General features: G+C 41.2%; 1 protein-coding gene across 4 annotated transcripts in view; it reads right to left on the bottom strand.

The window, feature by feature from the left end:
• The window catches only part of ALG9 (ALG9 alpha-1,2-mannosyltransferase), a 91,484-nt gene that overhangs the window by 4,276 nt on the left and 62,909 nt on the right, over nucleotides 1-24,299 (bottom strand). For all 4 annotated transcript variants that reach the window (XM_082626826.1, XM_082626827.1, XM_082626825.1 and 1 more), the window contains exon 14: nucleotides 20,740-20,870. In XM_082626826.1, coding sequence (XP_082482952.1) covers nucleotides 20,740-20,870 — 131 coding nt within the window. The remainder of the gene's footprint in view (nucleotides 1-20,739; nucleotides 20,871-24,299) is intronic.

Below are 24,299 nucleotides of genomic sequence, written 5' to 3' on the forward strand. Positions count from 1 at the left end.
TGATCCTGACTCTGGCTCTAAGTTTTCCTAGAGAGCTGGAGAAAACTATGTTCTGGGCTTCCTGTGCGTACTGTTCTGGCAATTCTTAAGTCAAAGAGAGAATCTTTTTACTTTTTACTAAAATACAGATAAGAACAGTTAAAAACCTGAATTTCTCACAAGTTTTGAAAGAATGTGAAAAATACCTCACATTTATTGAATACCTAGTATTGAACAGGCACTGGGAAAAGTGCTTACACTTTTAAGGATATTATTTAATCCATCTGATAACCCTATGACGAAAGTGGTGTCATCCCTATTTTATAGATAGGAAAATGAGAACTTACATAGATTAAGTAACTTGATCAGGGTTACATAGTAAGTGATAAAGCCCTCATTCAAATCCAGATTTGATTCCAGGTTCTACACTCTTACCACTCTGGTTTATCCTGCATCCCAGGAACAGGCTAACAGGATTCATCACTTACTAGAAAAAGCGGCAGTGATAGTTTTAAATTCTATACGAAGTATTACTTCTTGACTATGGCTTCTGAGTCTAAAAACCAAAAGTTGGCCCTGAAACTGCCAACCTAAATGAGGTAGCTGAAGGGTGTTCCACTGCCAGTCCTTTTCCAGACTCTCAACTTGTAAATGTCACGTCAACGTGGCATTTGTACTGGCAGCCTACCCCTGGAGTTTGGCAGACTCCTGCAATGCCTGCACACAATGATATCGTGCTTGGCATACACACCTCTTAGAGATTCTCCCCAACTGGGGTGCTGAGAGTGCTCTGTGCTCTACAGAGATGCACTTCACTTCAACAGCTAACAGCTCAAGGGCTTTGATAGAGAAAAGAGGCTTAGAAGAGAGACACACGAGATAAAGCAGGGCTCCTGCAAACAAAATGAACAGGAGGAGGAAGCACCTACCTCAGTCAAAAAGAAGTTAATTTATTCTTTCTGTCCGTGCTGCACAGATAAGGGGAAGGTCAGAACAGAAAGTTGTAAGCTGGAGCAAACTCCTGCAGGCTTCAGTGTAGTAAAGAAAGGCTAAACCGAATGAAACGTTATTTCCATTCCAGTTGACTCCACACTAAAAGCTTCACTAATACAGTCAGTATATATTTCCGGTCAACTCAGTCCTTGGTATAACATTACGCCCACTGGGCCCAATTTTATTTTCTTTTTGGAACTATTCCTTACTACTTGGGAGGATTGTTATTTCATAATTTTATTCTTCTTAGAGTCTTCCGAACAACAAGGGAAATTATACTTATTATCAAAAATAGAGTAAAACTCATTCTATCTTGTAACTACCATATGGGTCCAGCACAAGCTTTTATAAATTTAAGCTATATTATTGAATCTTAGTGGTCTTTTTTTTTCCTACATCTTGGATTATTTACAACTGTGCTTAAAAAAAAAAAAGACAAATGATAAGAGAAAGGAAGAGTGATGAAATCCCCAAAAAGGATGATGCAAAAGTGATTCAATTATAGTATCCTTCAATTTTCTCACTGCACTGTCCAAAGTATGCATCATCTTTCAATAAGGTACAAAAGACTTGAGACACTATCTTTGTAGTCTGCACTTAGCTTTAATTGAGCACAGCTGAGAGTTCAGAATTTTAAAATTTTCTGTCCATAATGCCATTGAGAAGAAAACTGACAGAGGAAGACATTTCACAATTAGACAAATCAGACGGTGAGTGCAAAGAGACAAATAGCAGCACTTAAGACTCTAATGATGATGGTAACATTTATCATAAAGGCAAAATTTCAGACTATGAGTCTTTAGATGACCACATACTAGACAAATTTTCTAACTCAAGAAATGATGAGTGAACAGTATATTTCTAAGAACAAAAAGGAAATAGGTGTTCTCCTTCAGTTAGTCATTCAACAGGAAGGCCTTTGGAGGGATTCAGAATGAGCCTCCCCAAAGCACACAGCTTCAGCGTGCAGATTATTCTGAGTTGAAGATAAGGCCCAAGAGACACAGGAAGAACTTTCTACCTCCCCTTTAACTACCTAAAAGAATCCAGGTAGGGAAGCTGGCTCAGAGAGAGAGGTATTACCAGAGACAATTTTTTATCTGAATGACATATCTGTGCGGCAGGGAAAACATCTGCCCTTCTTACTGTCCTGTGAATGACCCTCCTCCCCTCCAAAGGCCCAGGCCTCTATCCTGTTCCTTAGCTCAGGATGGCATATAAGCCTCAACTGCCTGAGGCTTGTCTTTGGGTCTCTTATTTTTATGGGGCTCCTGTACATATGAAATTAAATTGGTTTTTCCCTTGTAAATCTGTCTTACGTCAATTTGATTATTAGGCCAACCAAAAGAACCTAGAAGGGTAGAAGGAAAAGTTTTGCTCCCCTACGACTTCATCATGCAATATTTTGCAACAAGAACCTGGACTATCCTGTTATGCTAAAAAGGCATATGACTACATTCTTTTATCTTTTATGGGGTCTGTGTGCCAAATTCTATGTGATACAGTTCATGAGTGGACAAATGCTGAGGGCAGGTTAATATACGAAAGTGACTAGAAGGATACAGATAATAAAGAAATAAAAAATTCAAAAAATTGATCATTTTGATTGATGTTTATAAATCTAAAGATGAAAGTGTTTAAATTATGGAGCAAAGAAGATAGTTGTCTTCTCTTCAACAAAATTACGAGCCATTTAAGGTTTCAAAAAATTCTTCAAGTTTTGCATTTTGATAATACAAATGCAGGAAGAACCAAAAGTAACAAGCTAGAACCTATTAGAGATGTATCTGAAGTCTGGAACCAGTATCTTCAAGATGTATATATTCCAGGTTCATGCATGGCAGTTGATGAGTAGTTAGTTGAGTTCAGAGGTGCCCGTTTCAGGTATGTATATTCAAAACCAGGAGAATATGGAATAAAGATTGGGGTTGCTACATTTATATTATTATTAAAATTTCAAATGAAGTTTTTTAAACTATCCTTTCATTATTCTTATAAATTATTTTTAAAATAACTAAAATATATGAAAACAAAAGGGGTCTATTGGGCCAAGACAGCAAATGGTGATGACTATTTTTTAGGCTGATAGGTCATGCCAAGGAGTTCATTCTAAAAGATCATTTCAGAAAACTATCTTGGGCTATACATGGGACATAATCATCATCAAAAATACTGACCTCCCTTGGGCTTCCCTGGTGGCGCAGTGGTTGAGAGTCCGCCTGCCGATGCATGGGACACGGGTTCGTGCCCTGGTCTGGGAGGATCCCACGTGCTGCGGAGCGGCTGGGCCCGTGGGCCATGGCCGCCGGGCCTGCGCGTCCGGAGCCTGCGCTCCGCAATGGGAGAGGCCACAGCGGTGAGAGGCCCGTGTAACGCAAAAAGAAAAAACAAAAAAAATACTGACCTCCCTAAAATGGAAGAAGGGCCACTATGCTTTACTGCTGAATGCAAAAGGCAAGCTGAAACAAAGGTAAAAAAATAAAAGAGATTGGGACAAAATATTTACCATACAATTAACAGAGGAAGAGTACCTAGAATATGTAAAGTATTCCTGCATTCACTAAGACAAACAACTCAAAAGGAAAAAATGGCAAAGGACATAAACAGAGAAAAGAAATGTAAATGGCCAATAACCATATGAAATAATGTTCAATTTTAGTAGTAATAAATAGGGGAAATGTAAATCTAGATACAATTTTTCAATCATCGGGTTTGCACAAGTTGAAAAGTCTGACAGTATCAAACACTGGCGAGAAATCAGGAAACTGATATTGCCAGTAAAAGTGGAAACCTGCAAGAGCCATTTGGAAAGGCAATTTTAACAATACCAATTAAAACAAAAATTATGCAGTCCCTATGATATAGCAGATGATTTTTTTTTTTTTTTTTTTTTTATTTATTTATGGCTGTGTTGGCTCTTCGTTTCTATGCGAGGGCTTTCTCTAGTTGCGGCAAGTGGGGGCCACTCCTCATTGCGGTGCGCGGGCCTCTCACTATCACGGCCTCTCGTTGCAGAGCACAGGCTCCAGATGCGCAGGCTCAGTAATTGTGGTTCACGGGACTAGTTGCTCCGCGGCATGTGGGATCTTCCCAGACCAGGGCTCGAACCCGTGTCCCCTGCATTGACAGGCAGATTCTCAACCACTGCGCCACCAGGGAAGCCCAGCAGATGATTTTTATTTTGTACTTTGCACCACACTGCTTTTTTTTTAACAACCTACTTTGTTTTCCATTTGTTACAACAGAAAATTTCAAACATATACAAAAGAACATGAAATATATTACTTGTAATAATTTTTAAAAACCAGTAGACAAAGTTTTAAGTAAAGGAAACCTCAAGTCCTTACAATGAACAAACAAAAAAACCCCTATGTGCTTACTTATGTGTAGAGCTTTGTGTGCTAGCCCTGAAGCCTCTGTTCTCAAAGAGCTAATAATCTGTAGTTGGAAGAAACAGAATATGAATGACATAACCATAATGTAGCAGATACTAAATATTAAATAGCTGATACAGAAGTTCAAAGTGATAATACACATATTCAGAAGAGAGAACAAACACTGAGGGTTGCATAGGTGTGGAAGAAGCATTTACTATACATTATTCCATTTTGTCCATCCAACATTCCAAGGTACACTAGGCAAAAAAAAGCAACGTGCCCATCCATAACCAAATCTATAGGCAACTCAGGTTAAATGCTCTGTCCACTCAGCAACAACTGGGGAATGGCGTGAATACAATCCAAACTCTAATGATCTACAAAGCCGTAGGAGATCTAGCCCTCACTTACCTGTCTCACCTCACCTTGTGCCATTTTCTTCCTTGCCCACTACACTCTCACCACACCAGCCTCCTTGCAAGTTCCTCAAAATTACAAGTTCTCTCCTACTCTCAGTGAGGATTTCAAAGTCCCACTGAATGTGTGGCTTGCAATAACCATCTTGGTAAGGACAAGCACGTGTTTGTCCCAAGAGACCCAAGAAGCACTGGGAGTCTCCCATGCTCCCTCAGTGTACAAGTATAAGAAATTCGGCATCAAATTCTAGATAATGTGTTTCAGGAAGCAAGGAGGCATTTCTAGTTAAGCCTGAACACAAAACTATATAAGAGGTGGGAACTAAATGTAAGGAGAAGTTAAGTAAACTTTATCATCAGTGCTTGGTACTGGAAAAATCCTTACTAGAAGATGAACCTTCTTTTCTCTTGCAGATTTTGCTTATGATTTTTAATAGCATTATCTGTCTTTCACACCTAAAGCCACTAATTTCTTCTAGTGGATGAAGTGAGTAAACAATACACTTCTGAGCTGGGAAGGGAAGATTCTGTGGGTTTTTTTTTTAAACCAAAGGACGAAGTTGACGTGACTCCTTCATTTCTAATACTATAGCTGCTGTTCTAGATTAATTTCTTTCCCATCAGTAGCTTTAATATGTTAAAGCGTGACTAGGGCCTTTCAAATTGTTATATTGTATGATTGCTGGAAGAAGGGAAATCAAATTGGTTATTTGCCTTTGTGAAAGAAAGGAGCATTGGAATAACATGCATGTGCACACATTCAGACACGTGGAAACAAAGATCAGACTGAATCACAAATTAGAACAAAACTAATGCCGATCAAAACTCATACAACGTCCGTAATAATGTGAAATGCCAAAGTATTGCCCTAGGGAAGCACAGGTAGCATAATTGAGGGAGACGCAAAATATGTGCCTCTATCGTGGATACTGAAGTACTTCCCCTCCCAGTGAGAAAGTCACTCAGGCAATTCAAGGATGAAACAGACGTGAACAAAGCAATTGCCTGAATAGCATAATTAGCTGATAGCTCAGAATGTTTTCTAATTCAATTACCAGCCCTACTTATCAGGGCTGGGGAGCACTCTGCTGTGAAGATTTCAATCTGCTCTTGCTGATGTCAGTGGAAGACTGGCTGCCAGTCCCTGATGTCACCAGTTCAACAGACACAATAGAAATGCTGGGTCAATTTTTCATTTTAAAAAGAAAACGTCCTAGTACTCAGGTTTTCTCTTTTATTTTTATCTATCTCTCTATCTCTCCATCCATCCATCTATCCATCCATCCAAACATTACTATCCGTGTAAACCTATAGTCTGAGCTCACTGCCAGTTCTCTTTCTTTTTAAAGCTAGTTCCCTCTCTTTTTGTCTTTGTCTCTTGTTCTCTCTTGCACTTAGTTCACATTTCAGTGACAGACTTCCACAACCCTCAGAACAGAACTGGCCTTTCAGAGAAATCATCAGTTCTGAAGAGAATCTCAGAATTCCCTCAAGACTTAATCTTAGTCACAGTCAGTCTTTAGTCTCATATCAAGCCGTTTAAGAACTGCTCAAAAAGCTGATATGCAGCAAAAATGTGGCTGGTCTTTAATATTCTCTAATAGGAAATGGGGTGAGAGACATTACTCTCATGGTAAGTAAGACAGAGGTGACATTTATCACTTCTCCAAAATGGACACAGGAGTTACATGCTATATGTTAATTCTCCCCTAGAATATCAGTCCCTTGAAGACAGAACTTTACCTGTCTAACTGCTGTACTCCAGCTTTTAGAACAGTGCCACAGAATGTGCTCAATAAATATCCTGTGAATGAATGAATGACTACACCCTGACTCTTAAATCCGAGCATCTAGTTTATCTCCCTCGCTTCTGGCAATATTCATCTTCTACAAGGAAAAGGAAATATCAAAAATAATATGAAGCTCTTCTTTCTCGTCTCTTCTCAACCAATTCAGTCCTAAAGTCATCAGATGCGGCAGAGCAAAGTAGGAGTCTTCAGTGTGCGCGTGGGGAGGGGGAAGCTGCGGTGGCCACTGGGATCTTAGAGCACAAGTGAGATGCAGAGGGCATCCATATCACAGCAAAGAGAATATATTTTTCCCCAAAAAAGTTTTAATCTTTTTTTTGGTGGGGAGGGAGGCTTCACACATCAAGGGTTTAAAAAACAAAATTTGGTAAAAGTAGATGAGAAACACCTGTAGGACACACCTGTACAACACAAATGGCCTAAATGTTAGTAAAACAGTAGCCAGGGGAACCGACAGTGACTGAAGGAACAGGAAGAGGAGAGACACGAGACAAAACCACAGAGAATGCTGAAGACTCTGACAAAGTGGAAAAAAGCATTCAAATCCATTTTAAAGCATTGTGCTGGCCGTACAAAGCATTTCTGCGGACCTGCATTTCTCATTCTTTGCTAGGGCTTCATGGAGCTGATCAGATTACTCTCACACTCCATGTTTCATATCATCTTCTGGTTCCTACTTCCTTTATTGTCTCGTTTTTCTCCCCTCAAGTCTCTCACTTTATGCCCCAGCAACACAGAAGTACTTGCACCCTCCCATTTCTTACCTAGCAAAGGGAACATTAATGCAAAAGGTCAAGAAACCTCTCCAGGGACTTCCCTGGTGGCACAGTGGTTGAGAATCCGCCTGCCAATGCAGGGAACATGGGTTCGAGCCCTGGTCGGGGAAGATCCCACATGCCGCAGAGCAACTAAGCCCGTGTGCCACTACTGAGCCTGTGCTCTAGAGCCCACGTGCCACAACTACTGAGCCTGTGCGCCACAACTACTGAAGCCCATGTGCCCTAGAGCCCATCTGCCACAACTAAGCCCACACGCTGCAACTACTGAAGCCTGCGCACTCTAGGGCCCACGTGCCGCAACTAGTGAAGCCCAGGTGCCTAGAGCCTATGCTCTGCAACAAGAGGAGCCACCACAATGAGAAGCCCACGCACAGCAACGAAGACCCAATGCAGCACAAAAAAAAAAAAAAGAAAGAAAGAAAGAAACCTCTCCAGGTTTCAGTTTCCACAAAATTTACTAAATCATCATAACCCATGTGACCAGAATGACACTGTTTTCAGTGGGCATGTCCACAGACCCTCAGCATTCAATGAATACATTCGCAGTTTTGACTCTTTGATCCACAACTCCAAAGATCCACACTGTGTCGTGACTTGGAAGTTTGCTGAGGAACAAACGAATCACATCACCGCAAGAATGGTGTACGGAGTGAATCATTTCACTGCTTTGTGGCCTTGGCCAATCATCTGACTTAACAGCATAAGCTCTTGACCAGTCACCTTCCACCAATATTCAGAATGGGGGAATTGAGAAAGAATTGGTATTAAGCAAGCGGTCATTTTCTGACCTTCAGTCCCACCAAGGTTGATGGAGAAATGCTCTTGACCAGCCTTTTTCCACCTGATAGCTACTTAGATGTGAAGGTATTACATGCTCCATCCACCATTCCTGTGGAGAAGACACTAAACAGTGTTCAAGAAGGTTTCTGTCCCTACTCTTTGGACCCTCGTTTGAGCTACTTCTCTGTGACAGACAGTAAGTAGCACTGGAGGTCACAACAGGTAGATGATTCTGGCAAGTTTTAGAGAGGGGAAATAATGAGTATACTTTAAAATAACCCAACAATCTTTTCTCTTCTTTTTTAGCTTAAAAAAACAATTTATTATTTCTCCCAAATCTGTGGCTGACTGATGGATTTTCTGTTTCACTGGGCTTTGGCTGGAATGTTCATGGCCAGCCATGGGCTGCAAGTTCAGCTAGATCTACAGGCCTTCAGTCCTCCTTTATGTGGGCTCCTCTCTCCACACAGCCTTTGGATTTCCTTAAGGGGTGGTACCTGGGTCCAAAGAAGGAGCGTTCCAGGAGACAGGAAATAGAAGCCAATCAGCTACTCCACAATCTTTATTTTACCAAATAAGAGCATGAGAAACTTCTGAAGAAATTCTTATTTCACCTTTTTTTTCCTTCTTGCTTTGGCATAAATATAAGAGAATAATAAGGTGATAAAGAATTACAAAAGTACAGAAACTCTGATCGCTTCTTCCTTACAGTTTCTCAGTACTCTCGGCAGAGATGAAGGAGCTGAGGGCACCACTGTGGTTGACGTGCAGGGAAAAGACAATCGCTGCTTGGGAGGGAAAACTAATTCCACCCAAAGGATCTGAATGCCATCTGAAGCATGTCTAACTGTTGGCCTAAAGCCAAATTCTGCCAGGGAGTGTAGTCTCCCTTTCTATCTGGGTAGCAAGAAGTTGCAGATGGAAACAGCCTACTGGACTATTTTGGGCACCATAGGTCTCTTCTGCAAGAAATCTCCTTCAAAAAAAATTCTTTTTCAAAAATTATCTAAATTTGGATAAAGAACAGCATCAAGAGATGTGATGTTTTTAAAGCATGTCCATAAATTCTTTGACACCCTTCCCATCAATACGGGAAGTCTAATTCCTTTCCCCCTTGAACATGGGCTATTGGAATGCCTTGCTTTCAATGAACAGAATGATGTGGGAGTGATACTGTGTGAATTCCAAGGCTAGGTCATAAAAAACTATACAGCTCTTGAGATCCTAGCTCCTGAGAGCCAGCCACCATTCTGAGAGGAAGCACAGGCCACATGGAGAAGCCACTTGTAGGTGTTTTGGCCAACAGCCCCAGCTGAGAGCTAACCAATAGCCAGCATCAATGGCTAGACATGTGGGAAAACCTTTGAGATGCCTCCAGTCCCCACCACCATCTGATGGCCAATGTATAAGAATCCGGAGTAGCTGAAGAACTGCCTAGCTGAGCCCAGTCAGTCCACAGACCCATGAGAGAAAACAATAATAATTAACTGTTGTCCTTTTATACCATTAAGTTTGGGATGATTTGTTACACAGCAATAACTGGAACAAGAGTTCCCAATTAATTTTCACTTTACAGTGGTTTTCCAGTGGTCTTCTTATCTTCCAGAAATAAACTGTTCTGCTTATGCTGGGGTTAGGGCTGGGGACACAATGGCTGCCATGAACTAGACTACGACACAGAACCAAAATGGATACAGGTGCCATGTACTCTAGGCCTCACAGCTGCTGGATTCACTTCTTCTTGGATGTTAAAAGGAGAGTAATAGTCTCAGTAAGAAAAACCTACATGAGAATCCTGTGCTGGGCATTGAAAGAACACAAGCTGCAGATGCTATCACCACAATCCCCACCTGGCTCTACAGAAATCCTCTGACTAGAAAAGGCCCCTCTCCTACCATACTAGCTGAAGATGTGAAGTTCTAACTCTTTGCTTGCATCTACCTGTAATCATAAATTTGGCAGGGCTTTGAAATCCTGTCCTATTTAAGTCTCCCCAAATTATCTCACATCCTTAGTCAGGCAAAGCCTAAAATTCAGCTGGATGAGGCTAATATGCTCCAAAATGGGGAAGAAGAAAATATCACAATCCAAAAACCAAAGGTGAAAGCAAAGCAAGCAAAACAAAAGGGACCTATAATGAAGGAGGAAAGAGTGGGTGGAAAGTGGCTGTGAGAAGCCCTGGCAGGGCCTCCCAATTTGTTTCTAAAGCTACAAACAGGCTCTGTTGCTCACGAGGCCAACTCCAACATCCTGGAGAGGCATTTCCCACCAGACTCCCTCAGCCAAATATTCTCACCACACTTAGAAAGGAACCCACCATTGAGCTGGCAAGTTATTGCAACAGTCTCCCTTCACTCCTCTCTGGGGAATCTCAAAGTAAGCATTACATCCACCCACTTGTCCAGCTATTTTACACAAGTAGCCATTATACCATGCTTCAAAGAAAGAAAAAAAAATCCTCTCATTTTAGAAACTTTGTTGTATGAGATGTCCACAGAGTAACGAATGTGTCTGATTTAAAAAGTGGTATTTCAACTAGTTTAGCCCCCATATCTTGGAAGTTTGATAAACCTTTATAATATTAGCCAGACACAGACATAGCAAACTTAGGGAGAGGAAGCTGCAGCTCTGGTACCAGCTATGTGCAAGGGGAGACAAGAAGATGGTTATCAAGATCTTATGCCTGGATCTTCTCTCAAACTAATGGGATCTGGGGTCTCCAGTCCTTTGATACAGCAGAGAAGAAGCCTAACAGGAAAAGAATGGATGGGTATCTGGGCTGCTTTTCTCCCAGACAGGCTAACAACATTCAGCCCTATTTGTGAGTCCTTCTCCAAGAGTCCAACAGTAAGGGCCTTGCTTATCTTCCAACAAGTTCAACAGAAAACACGCCTCTTCACATATTCAGAGGTATACAGAATTCCTAAATTTGCACCAGTCACAATATTGTCCTAATAAGTTTAGGTTGCTTCCCCCCGGGGTTGAGTCTCCATTGGCATACACTCAGAGTACAATTTTTTTATGTGCTGGTACTGTCTTCATACTAGACTCATCGCTTCCCTTTCAGAGAGCTAAGACCCAGTCCACGCTACAGCACCAAGAAAGGTCCACAGATTATCAAATAAGTAAACTATGGGCAAATCCACATGGTAAATATGGACTGTGGGGCAAAGGAACTACATCTATGTGCTCCATTCTCCCATCCTGCTTTTTGGAATAAGCTCTTGTATACTGGCCACATTACAACAGGATGACAACCTATCTCAATTCGCCCAGGGCAGGGCCCCTTTCACTTTTAAAAGTGTTCTGATTTGGATGATATATTGCGGATCACTTTAACTAAAAGCAAATTTAAATCAAAGAGGTAAATTAAACTTTTCCTTTTTTCTTTTCTTTTTTTGGCCATGGCTAGTGGCTTGCGGGATCTTAGTTCCCCAACTGGGATTGAACCTGGGCCATGGCAGTGAAAGCACCAAGTCCTAACCACTGGACCGCCAGGGAACTCCTTAAACTTTTCTTTATGGATCCTCAGGCCCCTCATCCAACAGGCTTCTTTTTATTTTTACACCTGTGCTCATGCTTTCTTCTCCTTGAATTATAGATGTGATTCTACCCTCTTTATCACTGGTACAAATCCTCTTTTTCCTTTAAGCCTCAACTCAAGCACCACCTCCTTCAGGAAGCCTTCACAGGCTACAGGAGGTTGGTACACTCTAACCTCCACAGTTCTAGCACACAACCTGGCACCATCTATGGCCTTTCAAGGTGTTTTTGTATATGTAAGTACAAAAGTTGTAAATTATTCAAGGGTAAAAATCTGTGTCTAACTGCTTCTCCTATACCCCTTAAATAATCTAGCTCTGTGACAAGGACATAATAGCTATTCAATAAATATTTTCTGATTTCCAAACCTGCTTAACCAGCTGGCTTCAGGACATAAAAGAAGACTCCAGGGACATCCTGCTGCTGACTCCTTCTCTCCCAGCACCCCGTACTCTTCTCTTAAAGTACTTAACATGGGTTGTAATTCCAGATTGATCTGTATGGTTATTTGTTTAATGCCAGCCTCCCCATTATACTGTAGGGTCCAAGAGGACAGGGAATTTGTGTGTTCCGTTCACCACCATATACTTAAGCTCCATCACAGTTCCTGGCAGTGTTCAAAAAATATCTGCTGATTAGATGGATGTCATTTAGATAGACAGACAGATAGATGGATAAAGGAAGAAAGAAAAAATGAACTAAAAGTGAACTCTAAAGAAAGCAGATTTAAATTTTAGGGACTTACACAGATGTAGAAAACAAACTTATGGTTACCAAGGGAGAAAGGGGGTAGTGGAGAGATGGACTGGCAGATTTAGGATTGACATATATACACTACTATATATAAAATAGATAACTAATAAGGACCTACTTTACATTTGGTACTGTATATATGTCAATGCTACTCTCACTTCGTCCCAGCTTACCCTTACCCTGCCCCGTGTCCTCAAGTCCATTCTCTATGTCTGCGTCTTTATTCCTGTCCAGGCCCTAGGTTCATCAGAACCATTTTTTTTGATTCCATATATACGTGTTAGCAAATGGTATTTGTTTTTCTCTTTCTGACTTACTTCACTCTGTATGACAGACTCGAGGTCCATCCACCGCACTACAAATAACTCAATTTAGTTTATTTTTATGGCTGAGTAGTATTCCACTGTATGTATGTGCCACATCTTCTTTATCCATTCATCTGTCGATGGACACTTGGGTTGCTCCCATGTCCTGGTTACTGTAAATAGTGCTGCAGTGAACACTGTGGTATATATCTGTTTTTGGATTATGGTTTCCTCAGGGTGCTAGTGGGAAGCAGCTGCATAGCACAGGGAGATCAGCTCGGTGCTTTGTGACCACCTTAGAGGGGTGGGATAGTAAGGTGGGAGGGAGGCTCAAGAGGGAAGAGATATGGGGAAATATGTATACGTATAGCTGATTCACTTTGTTATACAGTAGAAACTAACACAACATTGTAAAGCAATTATACTCCAATAAAGATGTTAAAAAAAAAATAACCTACTGTACAGCACAGGTAACTCTACTCAATACCCTCTGTAATGACCTGTATGGGAATAGAATCTAAAAAAGAGTGGATATCACTGATTCACTTTGCTGTACAGCAGAAAGTAACACAACATTGTAAATCAACTATACTCCAATGAAAATTAATTTAATTAACACAATAAAATGAAAAAAAAAACCTGGAAAAAAAATTTTTTTTAACATCCAGCCTGCTTACATGTCTAAAAAGATTACATGGTGGTATGTCACAGGCTTATGAAAACCTCCTTTCCTCAGGAAGAGCTAAATAATAAATAGGTAGGTCTGCAGCCCCACCTGGTCTAAGACCTGAGTGACTATTACATGTGGGTAGTACCATTCACTCTCCTTGTTATATAAATAGCTAAAGTACAAAAACCATTGTTTCAAGAAGACAGAGGAAACATTAACAGCCCAATTCAATAGGCTCAAAGGCATTCCAGGGTCAGTCTCCCAAGAGCCTTTCATATGCACCACCTCAGAGTGGTATCTCTGAGGCACACAGCCTCTGACAGTCCAGTCCAGTTTGACTGGCCCGAAGTCAGCAACAGGAGATGTCACAGTGCTGACAGTTACAAATGGCTGTGGCAGATGGGGCTGTAAGATCCTGCTGTTTTTGCAGTTAGGTCAGTATATACTAGGAAATGCTGAGGAAGAGAAATGTAAAGAAAATCAGCATAACTCTGGAACTTCAGGCAGCCTGCTAATTCATTGGAAGGCCTGACATTTATATAATACTTTAGGATTTAAAAGCACGTTCAAATTTCAGCTCTCATTTAATCCTTACAACATTCCCATAAAGTATGTAAAATATTATCTCTGTTTTACTGATATGAAAATTTGGGAATAGAGAAGAACAACCAACAAGTAACCAGGATTAAATGCACATGTCTTGGGGCCTCCCTGGTGGCGCAGTGGTTGAGAGTCCGCCTGCCGATGCAGGGGATACGGGTTCGTGCCCCGGTCTGGGAGGATCCCATATGCCGCGGAGCGGCTGGGCCCGTGAGCCATGGCCGCTGGGCCTGCGCGTCTGGAGCCTGTGCTCCGCAACGGGGGAGGCCACGGCAGTGAGAGGCCCGCATACCGCAAAAAAAAAAAAAAAAAAAAATGCACATGTCTTATGACCCCATGCTCTTTTCACTATACTTTGCATACCTTCAAGTAACTGTACCTTTTCAGTTCTTAAACCAACTGATTTCTTTTTTTTCTCAGCATTTGGTCATGAAAAGAATTCCAGTTTAGGGGAAATTAGTACAATTTATGGGAAATTAAAAACCTGTGAAGGCATTCCCCAATAGCCTTCTCCTTCCCTCCACCTACACTAGAGGTGTGCTCAGTGGGCAAATGGGAAATGAAGCTGCACCAGGGACCCACAGGAGAACAGGACGTACAAGAGAACAGGACGTACGAGATAAGCTTAGGGTCTCATCCCTCTAGCAAGTGCTGCTCAACTTGTGAAAGCTTCTGATTAGGGACCAACCCAGCCAGAGAAAGCAAACAATAAAATGATTAGTACTTCACTGCTAATAGAGCAAAGGGAAAAAATTAAAAGCTTGATACAGGTCACTGGGGAAAGTTGCAGGCTCCTGGGATCTAAACTTTGGCCTGATCTTTCTCTGCAAAAATGTACCTCCTGAGTTCATCCATCCTTTGAAGCTGAGTTCACTCTCTCGTCACCTCTCATCTAGTCAAGCAGAATAGCCTCCCAACTTGTCTGTATGCCTCCAACGTTCCCTCCCTTCATCCACCTCCCATACTAGCACCAGTGTGACCTTCAGGTGTCATCTCCTCTTGGAGTCTTCCTTAGTCCCTCTCACCATAGCCTGCTGGAACTAAGCCCTCCCTCTGATGCCCCAACAGCACCTCTCTGAACTACGGTGTTCCTCCCCAAGTAAACTATAAACTCCCAGGGCAGCCACCTCGCCTGCACACAGTCTACATAGTCTTACATGTAGAAGATGTCCAACAAACGTTTATCAAACTGAGCTAGTCATGCTCTATTTCTGCCCTTAATATCTAGCCTGTTTGGGAAGCAGGATGTTGCGTGAGAAGCAGTGAGTAGCACCCCTGGGAAAGGCCCTCATATTTCAGGGTCTCCCACTGTGTCTGCTGCTCCCTCTGGCCGAGGAGACGGCTGAACACAGGGGGCCCTGGAGGAGTGATGCTCAAGCACATCACTGTGCGACTGTGTGGTCACCTCTGGTCACTCTCTGCTCACCACAAGGCAGATGGGAAGGTGATCGACACCTTCTGCTCTTCCCTCAAAAGAGTTCCAGTTCTCCAGTGAGAAACATACAAACATCAGGCTTCTTTGCCTCGAATGGGCTCTCAGTTCATGTCTACCAGCTGCAGTGCCTGTGTGCTACCAAAAGGGGAAATGGGAAGATGAGGAATCTTTCTCACTTCAATCCTTCAAAACCAAAAGGAAAAAAATTTGCCTCAAAAATACTCCCTTGCCCCATTTGCTATAAACAGAGCTTCTTCTGTGACCAAGGTACCGCTGGTCAGTATTTGTGAACCACTAAGTTTCCCTTTGTTAACAGGAAGGTTGTTTGGGATCTACTGACCCTCCAGAGCTGGAGATATTTTCAGGCCCGGATCTCATGTCATCATAGTTTTCTTAACAAAAATGAAGGCACAATAGCAACCCGCCCCCCAAATACTATATCAAACAACAAGTCAGGCACCAAAGAATATGTGTGATGCAGAGAACTTCATACTTTCACTGCTGCTTGAAAGAGAATTTCAAGCTCTCTCCTACTACTGCCCTGATTCTGACAATTTTTTGAATATCAGGCCATGATCCTACCACCTGTCATGGTCTTCCACTCCCTCAGGGCCCTCCCCACTCCCTCCCTACCCACTTAAGGCCATGATCAATCACTGACCTTTTCTATTGTTTTCTTTGTGTCTATTTCATTTATTTCTGCTCTTACCTTTATGACTTCTTTCCTTCTACTAACTCTGGGTTTTGTTTGTTCTTCTTCCTCTAGCTGCTTTAGTTTGAAGGTTTCCGTTGTTTGAGATTTTTCTTGTTTCCTGAGGTAAAACTGTATTGCTATAAACTTCCCTCTTAGAACTGCTTTTGCTACATGCCATAGGTTTTTGGATCATCGTGCTTCCATTTTCATTTGTATCTAGGTTTTTGTTTTTGTTTTTTTTTTTTTTGCGGTACGCGGGCCTCTTACTGTTGTGGCCTCTCCCATTGCAGAGCACAGGCTCCGGACACGCAGGCTCAGCGGCCATGGCTCACAGGCACAGCCACTCCACGGCATGTGGGATCTTCCCAGACCGGGGCACGAACCCGTGTCCCCTGCATCGGCAGGCGGACTCTCAACCACTGAGCCGCCAGGGAAGCCCTATCTAGGTATTTTTTGATTTCCTCTTTGATTTCTTCAGTAATCCATTGGCTGTTGGATTAGCTGTATATTGTTAAGCTTCCAAGTGTTCGTGTTTTTTTACAGTTTTTTTCTTGTCATTGATTTCTAATCTCATAGCGTTTGGTCAGAAAAGATGCTTGATACGATTTTAATTTTCTTAAATTTACCAAGGCTCGCTTTGTGGCCCAGCATGTGATCAACCCTGGAGAATGCTCCATGTGCACTTGAAAAGAATGTGTATTCTGTTGCTTTTGGATGGATGCTCTATAAATATCAATTAAATCCATCTGGTCCATTGATGAAAGTAGGCTGTTAAAGTCCCCCACTATTATTGTGTTACTGTTGATTTCTCCCTTTAATGTTGTTAGCATTTGCCTTATATATTGAGGTCCTCCTATGTTGGGAGCATATATAGTTACAATTGTTATATCTTCTTTTTGGACTGATCCCTTTATCATTACGTAGTGTTCCTTGTCTGATATGAATACTGTTACTCCAGCTTTCCTTTGATTTCCACTTTCATGGAATACATTTTTCCATCCTCTCACGTTCAGTATGTGTCCCCTGATTTGAAGTGGGTCTCCAGCTTTGATGTGAATATTGTTACTCCAGCTTTCCCTTGATTTCCATTTGCATGGAATACATTTTTCCATCCTCTCACTTTCGGGATGTGTCCCTTGATTTGAAGTGGGTCTCCTGTAGACAGCATACATACAGGTCTTGTTTTTGTATCCATTCAGCCAGTCTATGTCTTTTGGTTGGAGCATTTAATCCATTCACGTTTAAGGTAATTATTGATATGTATGTTCTTATTGCCATTTTGTTCATTGTTTTGGATTTGTTTTTGTAGGTCTTTTTTTCTTCCCTTCCTCTTTTGTTCTCTTCTCTTCTGATCTGATGACTAACTTTATTGTTGTGTTTAGAGTCCTTTTTCTTTTTTGTGTGTGTATCCATTGTACATTTTTGGTTTGTGGTTACCATGAGGTTTTGATATAGCAGTGTAATGTTTTAAGTTGCTGGTCTTTTAATATCAAATGCATTTCCAATATCTTGCATTTGTGCTCTCCTCACAAATAGTGGGTTTGATATATTTGTGTGCAGATGATTTCTTAACTTTACTGTATGTTTGCCTTTACCGGTAAGCTTTTCCATTTGTAATTTTCTTGTTTCTAGTTGTGGCCTTTGTTTTCCGCCTAGAGAGGTTCCTCTAGGCTTTGTTGTAAAGCTGGTCTGGTGGTGCTGAATTCTCTTAGCTTTTGCTTGTCTATAAACCTTTTGATTTCTCCACTGAATCTGAATGAGAGCCTTGCTGGGAAGAGTATTCTTGATTGTAGGTTCTTCCCTTTCATCACTTTAAACTTATCGTGCCACTCCCTTCTGCCCTGCAGAGTTTCTGCTGAGAAATCAGCTGATAACCTTATGGGAGTTCCCTTGTGCGTTATTTGTTGCTTTTCCCTTGTTGCTTTTAATATTTTTTCTTTGTCTTTAATTTTTGTCAGTTTGATTAATATGTGTCTCAGCGTGTTCCTCCTTGTGTTTATCCTGCCTGGGACTCTCTGCACTTCCTGGACTTGGATGATTGTTTCCTTTCCCATGTTAAGAAAGTTTTCAACTATTATCTCTTTAAGTATTTTCTCAGACCCTTTCTTTTTCTCTTCTCCTTCTGGGACCCCTATAATGCGAATGCTGGTGCATTTAATGTTGTCCTAGAGGTCTCTTAGACTGTCTTCATTTCTTTTCAGTCCTTTTTCTTTATTCTCTTCCATGGCAGTGATTTCCACCATTCTGTCTTCCAGGTCACTTATCCATTCTTCTGCCTCAGCTACTCTGCCACTGATTCCTTCTAGTGTATTTTTCATTTCAATTATTGTATTGTTCATCTCTGTTTGTTTGTTTTTTAGTTCTTCTAGGTCTTTGTTAAACATTTCTTGTATCTTCTCAATCTGTGCCTCCATTCTTTTTCCAAGATCTTGGATCATCTTTACTATCATTACTCTGAATCCTTTTTCAGGTAGATTGCCTATCTCCACTTTACTTAGTTGTTCTTCTAGGTTTTTATCTTGTTCCTTCATCTGGGACATATTCCTCTGCCATCTCATTTTGTCTAACTTTCTGTGATTGTGGTTTCTGTTCCGCAGGTTGCAGCACTGTATTTCTTCTTGCTTCCGCTGTCTGCCCCCTGGTGGATGAGGCTGTCTAAGAGGCTTGTGCAGTCTTCCTGGTGGGAGGGACTGGGTGCATAGTGCTGGGTCTTGTCCCTCTGGTGGGCAGGGCCATGTCTGGGAGGTGTGTTTATTATCGGGCAGCTGTTTATTCAGGAAGACTTTAAGGGACTTCCCTGGCAGTCCAGTGGTTAAGACTTCGCTTTCCAGTGCAGGGGTGCAGGTTCAATCCCTGGCCAGGGAGCTAAGATCCCACATGCCTCGGGGCCAAAAAACCAAAAAACATAAAGCAGAAGCAATATTGTAACAAATTCAATAAAGACTTTAAAAATGGTCCACATCAAAAAAAAAAATCTTAAAAAAAAAAAAAAAGACTTTAGGCAGCCTGTCTGCTAATGGGTGAAGCTATGTTCCCACCCTGTTGGTTGTTTGGCCTGAGGCATCCTAGCACTCAGGAGCCTACAGGCTGTTGGGTGGGGTCAGGTTTTGGTGAGAAAATGGCAGCCTCCTAGAAGGCCCATGCCAATGAGCACTTGTCAGAGCCACTGCTGCCACTGTCCCTGTCCCCACAGTGAGCCACAGCCGCCCCCTGCCTCTGCAGGGGACCCTCCAACCCCAGCAGGTAAGTCCGGCCCAGTCTCTTATGAGGGCACCACTTTTTTCCCTGGGTCCTGGTGTGCACGACACCCAGTGTGTGCCCTCCAAGAGTGAAGTTTGTTTCCACCAATCCTGTGCAATTCCTGTGGTCAAATACCAGTGGCCTTCAAAGTCAGACCTGGGGGCTCCTCCTCCTGTTGCCAGACCCCAAGACTGGGGAGTCCAATGGGGAGCTCAGAACTTTCACTCCTGTGGGAGAACTTCTGTGGTGTAATTATTTTCCAGTTTGTGGGTCACCCACCTGGCGTGTATGGGATTTGATTTTATTGCGATTACCCCTCCTACCATCTCGCTCTGGCTTCTTCTGTGTCTTTGGATGTAGGCTATCCTTTTTGGTAGGTTCCAGTGTTTCTTTGTCAGTGGTTGTTCAGCAGTTAGTTGTGATTTTGGTGTTTCCATAAGAAGGCGTAAGCTCACGTCCTTCTACTCTACCATCTTGCCTCCTTCCTCCCTGCTAGTTTTGCTTTGACCTCTCTAATCTCTCAAGTCCCTATGCTTCCACCGTTCCACTAAAATTGCTTTTATCAGCTGCCAAATCCAATGAACAGTTGTTATATTAATCAAACTGACTTGATTTATCAGTAGGTTCCAATCACTCCCTCTTTCTGAAAATATTTTCTTCCCTGTTTCTGAGTCCCAAACCTGCCTCTCAAGACCTGGTCCTCTCTACCTTTTGGTTTCTGCCTGATTTCTTGGATCCTGGGCTCTGCCCACCAGGCATCCCTGGACCTCCTTAACTGTCTGTCTACCTGGACCTCTGCCCACAGACAACCTACACCTTTCTAACTCTCCCCAACTCCTTCACCTGGATATCCTGACTCAACCTCTTATCATGAACTCTGAGGCCTTTCTGAAGAGCCAGCCAAGCCCTGGTCTATTTGGTCTCACTACTTAAAATCTAGTAAGGCCTGGCCCCATCTCTGACTGAGCCTTGAGCCCAAAAATAATGGATATGAACTTCTAGCTCCTTAAAGAACACAGTCAATCTTCCTAACAGTATTAGAAAACTCTTGGTTAAGAAAGCCGAAGTTGATTGCCAAAAATAATCAATGTCAAACACTTATTTGTGTTTTCTTCAGTGGATCTATCTGTTTAGATTCTGTTATTTGAATGATACCAGAATATACTTTGCACTCTGATGCCTAGAAAAGAAGAGGACTCTTTTAGATTTCTCAGGGAACTGGACAAGAATAGAAGATGTTTGGGCCCAAATAAAAATAAAATTAAACGGCTACTAGAATTAGCCCAGGACTGGAAGTTATTCAATCCCAGATTCCAATTTTTGCCCTTACTAATCCTAGTACATTTCTTAGGACTAAAGCCACATACCTAGATGCATCAAGGAATGGTCTGTAGGCCAAGTTGATCCATTCTTCTCTATTGGATGAATATTTTGGCTCCCGGGGTGTTTCTCTCACGGTGTCCAAATCCACTAAATAATGGCATTTATTGATGTCAATCTGCAACAGAGAAAGGCCAGCTCTTCATCAGTAATTGCAAAGGTCCTTTCAGGGTAAGAAACATCAACTGTAATCTTAAGAATTCCCACAGGGTTTTAGAAGCACAAACATCTAAGTCCTCAGAAAATGTTACCAGTGCTCTCTTCACTCAGCTAAGAGTGCTGGGTGTTGGGGTGTTATTTAGGCTCCTGAGGGCAGGGGTGAGACATGCACTCACCCAGCCAAAGTTCACTTTGCTGTGCACCTGAAACTAGCACAATATTGTAAATCAATGATAGTCCCCAAAAAATACAGTACACAAGTATCTATGAGATTAAATAAAAACCCAAAGATGGGAATGATTACTGTGATATTGTGATTTATAATAAATTTTTTTTTTGGTCTTCTTCCAAGGTTTCTGGTTCAGAGCACCCCAAACCCTTGTAATTTCCTCAGCGATAAGAGCAATGGGAGCATCTTTTGTTATAATATTCAGTCTCTTGTCCTCAGTTCCTGAAATCCCTTCAAAGCCATAATGGTGAAAGGGGTGTCTTGTTATTCATAACAAGCCCCTTTCAACCGCAACTGAGCTTATGTTGATGAGGTGACTTTCGGAAATCCTGTAAAGATGGGAGGGGGTGCTGGTCACCAGTTGAACTAACCATGTGAAAAGAAGGTTGGACCTTTCAGTCACTGGGGGAGGGGGGGAGGGGCTGGAGATTGGCCACTGATTTAATCAATCATGCCTGTGTAATGAAGCCTCCATAAAACCCTAAAAGGACAAGTTTGGAAAGCTTCCAGGTTGGTGAACATGTGGAGATTCGGGAAGAGTGCTGCACCTGGAAAGGGCATGAAGATCCCCACTCTTCCCCCATACCTTGCCCTATTCATCTCTTCCACCTGGCTGTTCCTGAATTATATCCTTTTATAATAAACCAATAATCTAGTAAGTAATATATTTCTCTGTGTTTGCCACTCTAGCAAATTAATCAAACACAAGGAGAGGGTCATGGGAACCTCTGCTTTATATATAGTCAGAAGTATAGGGAACAACCTGGACTTACAACCAGCACCTAAAGTTCAAGGAGGGGGTCATGGCTCCAATCTGTAGCCAGGCAGTCAGAAACAGGTAACAACCTGGGCTTAAGACTGGCGTCTGAAGTAGGCAGGAGAAGGGGGCAGTCTTGTAGGACTGAGCCCTCAACCTGTGGAATCTAATGGTATCTCTGAGTAGACAGTGTAAGAATTGTGTTGCGTTGTAAGACACCCAGATGGTGTCTGAGAATTGCTGTTACTGTGGAGAACCCCCCAACACTCAATATTAGAAATTGGGTCCCAGAACCCTCTTAATTACTAATGTAGTCAGCTAAAGAAAAGTAAATCTCAAAGGAAAGTTGCATTTTTTACATGCCACTATGTTACACATATTATTTTTTAAATCATTATATAAAGGCCTATAGGGGATTATTAATTCCTATTTTATAAATGAGGAAGCCAAGACTCAGAGACAAATTATATAACTTCATTTTTTTCAAGATCTATATTAAGCCCCTACAATGTACTAGGCATTAATAAGTTAAAGCTAATGATACAGAATTAAATAAATAGCATGCAGTTCTTGCCCTAAAAGGATTTATAATCCTAACCAAAATCACATGAGTTTATAGTAGAGCCATATTTGGACTCAGGTCAGTGTGACTTCCAAAGTCATAAATCAAGACTGCCAAAAATGACCGAATCAGAGGGGAAGTACCCTCAGGAGCTCATTTAGATGTTTCTTAAAAATTAAAACCAAAAATGATTTGTCCTAGAATGTCAGGTTTCAGCTAAGATAAAAATCATTTGAAATATGAATAGAAATATAGCAAATCTCGTATTTAACAGTCAACGGTTGAAAGCTTTTCCTTTGGAATCAGGAATAAGTCAAGGCTGCTTATTATCATTACTCTGTTCAACACTGTACTAGAGGTTCTAGTCAGCAGAGTAAGATACAAGGAAGAAACAAATGGCAGAAGAAATGAAAAGAAACAAACAAAAGTCCTTCATTCATCACAATGATATGATTGATATATATAAAATCCAAAAGAATCAACATAAATTTTTGGGATTAAGAGAGTCTATCGAACTTTAAACTATTTATAGAATGTAAAATTAACATCATATGTTCCTATATAACAGTGGTAAACAAATTAAATTACATTTTAAAAAATTATGTATTTTCAAATTACATTATAAAAATATCATTTAAAAGGATATGAAAACACGTGTCTTGGAATAAATCTAATGAAATATGGGCAAGTCCTCTATAAAGAATTATAGAATTTTATTGACTAGTGTCTATCAACTGATGAATTTATAATGTGGTATATTCATATAATCAAAATGTGCTATATACATGCAATGGAATATTACTTAGTCTTAAAAAGGGTACATACTACAACAAAGATGAGCCTTGAAAACATTGTGCTGAGTGAAAGAAATGAGACACAAAAGACCATATTTTGTGTGACTCCACTTAACATGAAATGTCCAGTAGAGGCAAATCCATGAAGACAGAAGGCAGATTAGTGGTTGCTAAGGATTGGAGGAGTGACAACTTAATGCACATGGGTTTTTTTTTTGGGGGGGGTGGGGGATGATGAAATGCTCTGAAATTAGATAGCGCTGGTGGTTGTATAACATTATGAATGTACTGAAAGCCACTGAAAAAGTTCTGGAGGTAGAGAGTGGTGATGGTTGCACAACAGTGTGACTGTTCTTAACGCAACTGAAGTGTGTACCTAAAAATGATTAAAATGGTAAATTTGATGATAAAATATTGTTGAAATATGAATTTTACCTCAAAAAATTTTTGATAAACAATAAAGTAGACCTTATTAAATGAAGAGATAAACCTTATTTCTAGATTTAAGACTCACTATTATAAAGATGTAAATTCTAAATAAATTGATAGATTAAATGCAATCTCAATAAAAATGCCAACAGACTTTTTTGATGAAACTTGACAAGCTGAGTCTAAAATGTATATGGAACTGCAAAAGGACAAGGATAGCCAAGGCACTCTTAGAAAAGAACAAGGTGGGGACTTACTTACTATAAAGTTATAGTAATTAAGACAATGAGGTATTAGTGCAGGAATATAACAGACCACTGAATAGAACAGAGCCTGGAACAGATACAGGCACATATGGACACTGATCTATGACAGAAGTGACACCTCAGAGCAGTGGTGAGAGTATCTCTCTTCACTAATTGGTGCTGGGACAACTGGATATCCATGGGGGAAAAATGAAATTGGACCTCTGTACACAGTGAATAAACAAAAAGGTCCTACCATATAGCACAAAGAACTATATTCAATATCCCATGGTAAACCATAGTGGAAAAGAATACAAAAAAGAATATGTGCGTATATATCTATATCTATATCTATATAACTGAATCACTTTG

The sequence above is a fragment of the Mesoplodon mirus genome (genome assembly GCF_964341445.2).
Source record: "Mesoplodon mirus genome assembly, chromosome: 7".
Lineage (NCBI taxonomy): Eukaryota > Metazoa > Chordata > Mammalia > Artiodactyla > Ziphiidae > Mesoplodon > Mesoplodon mirus.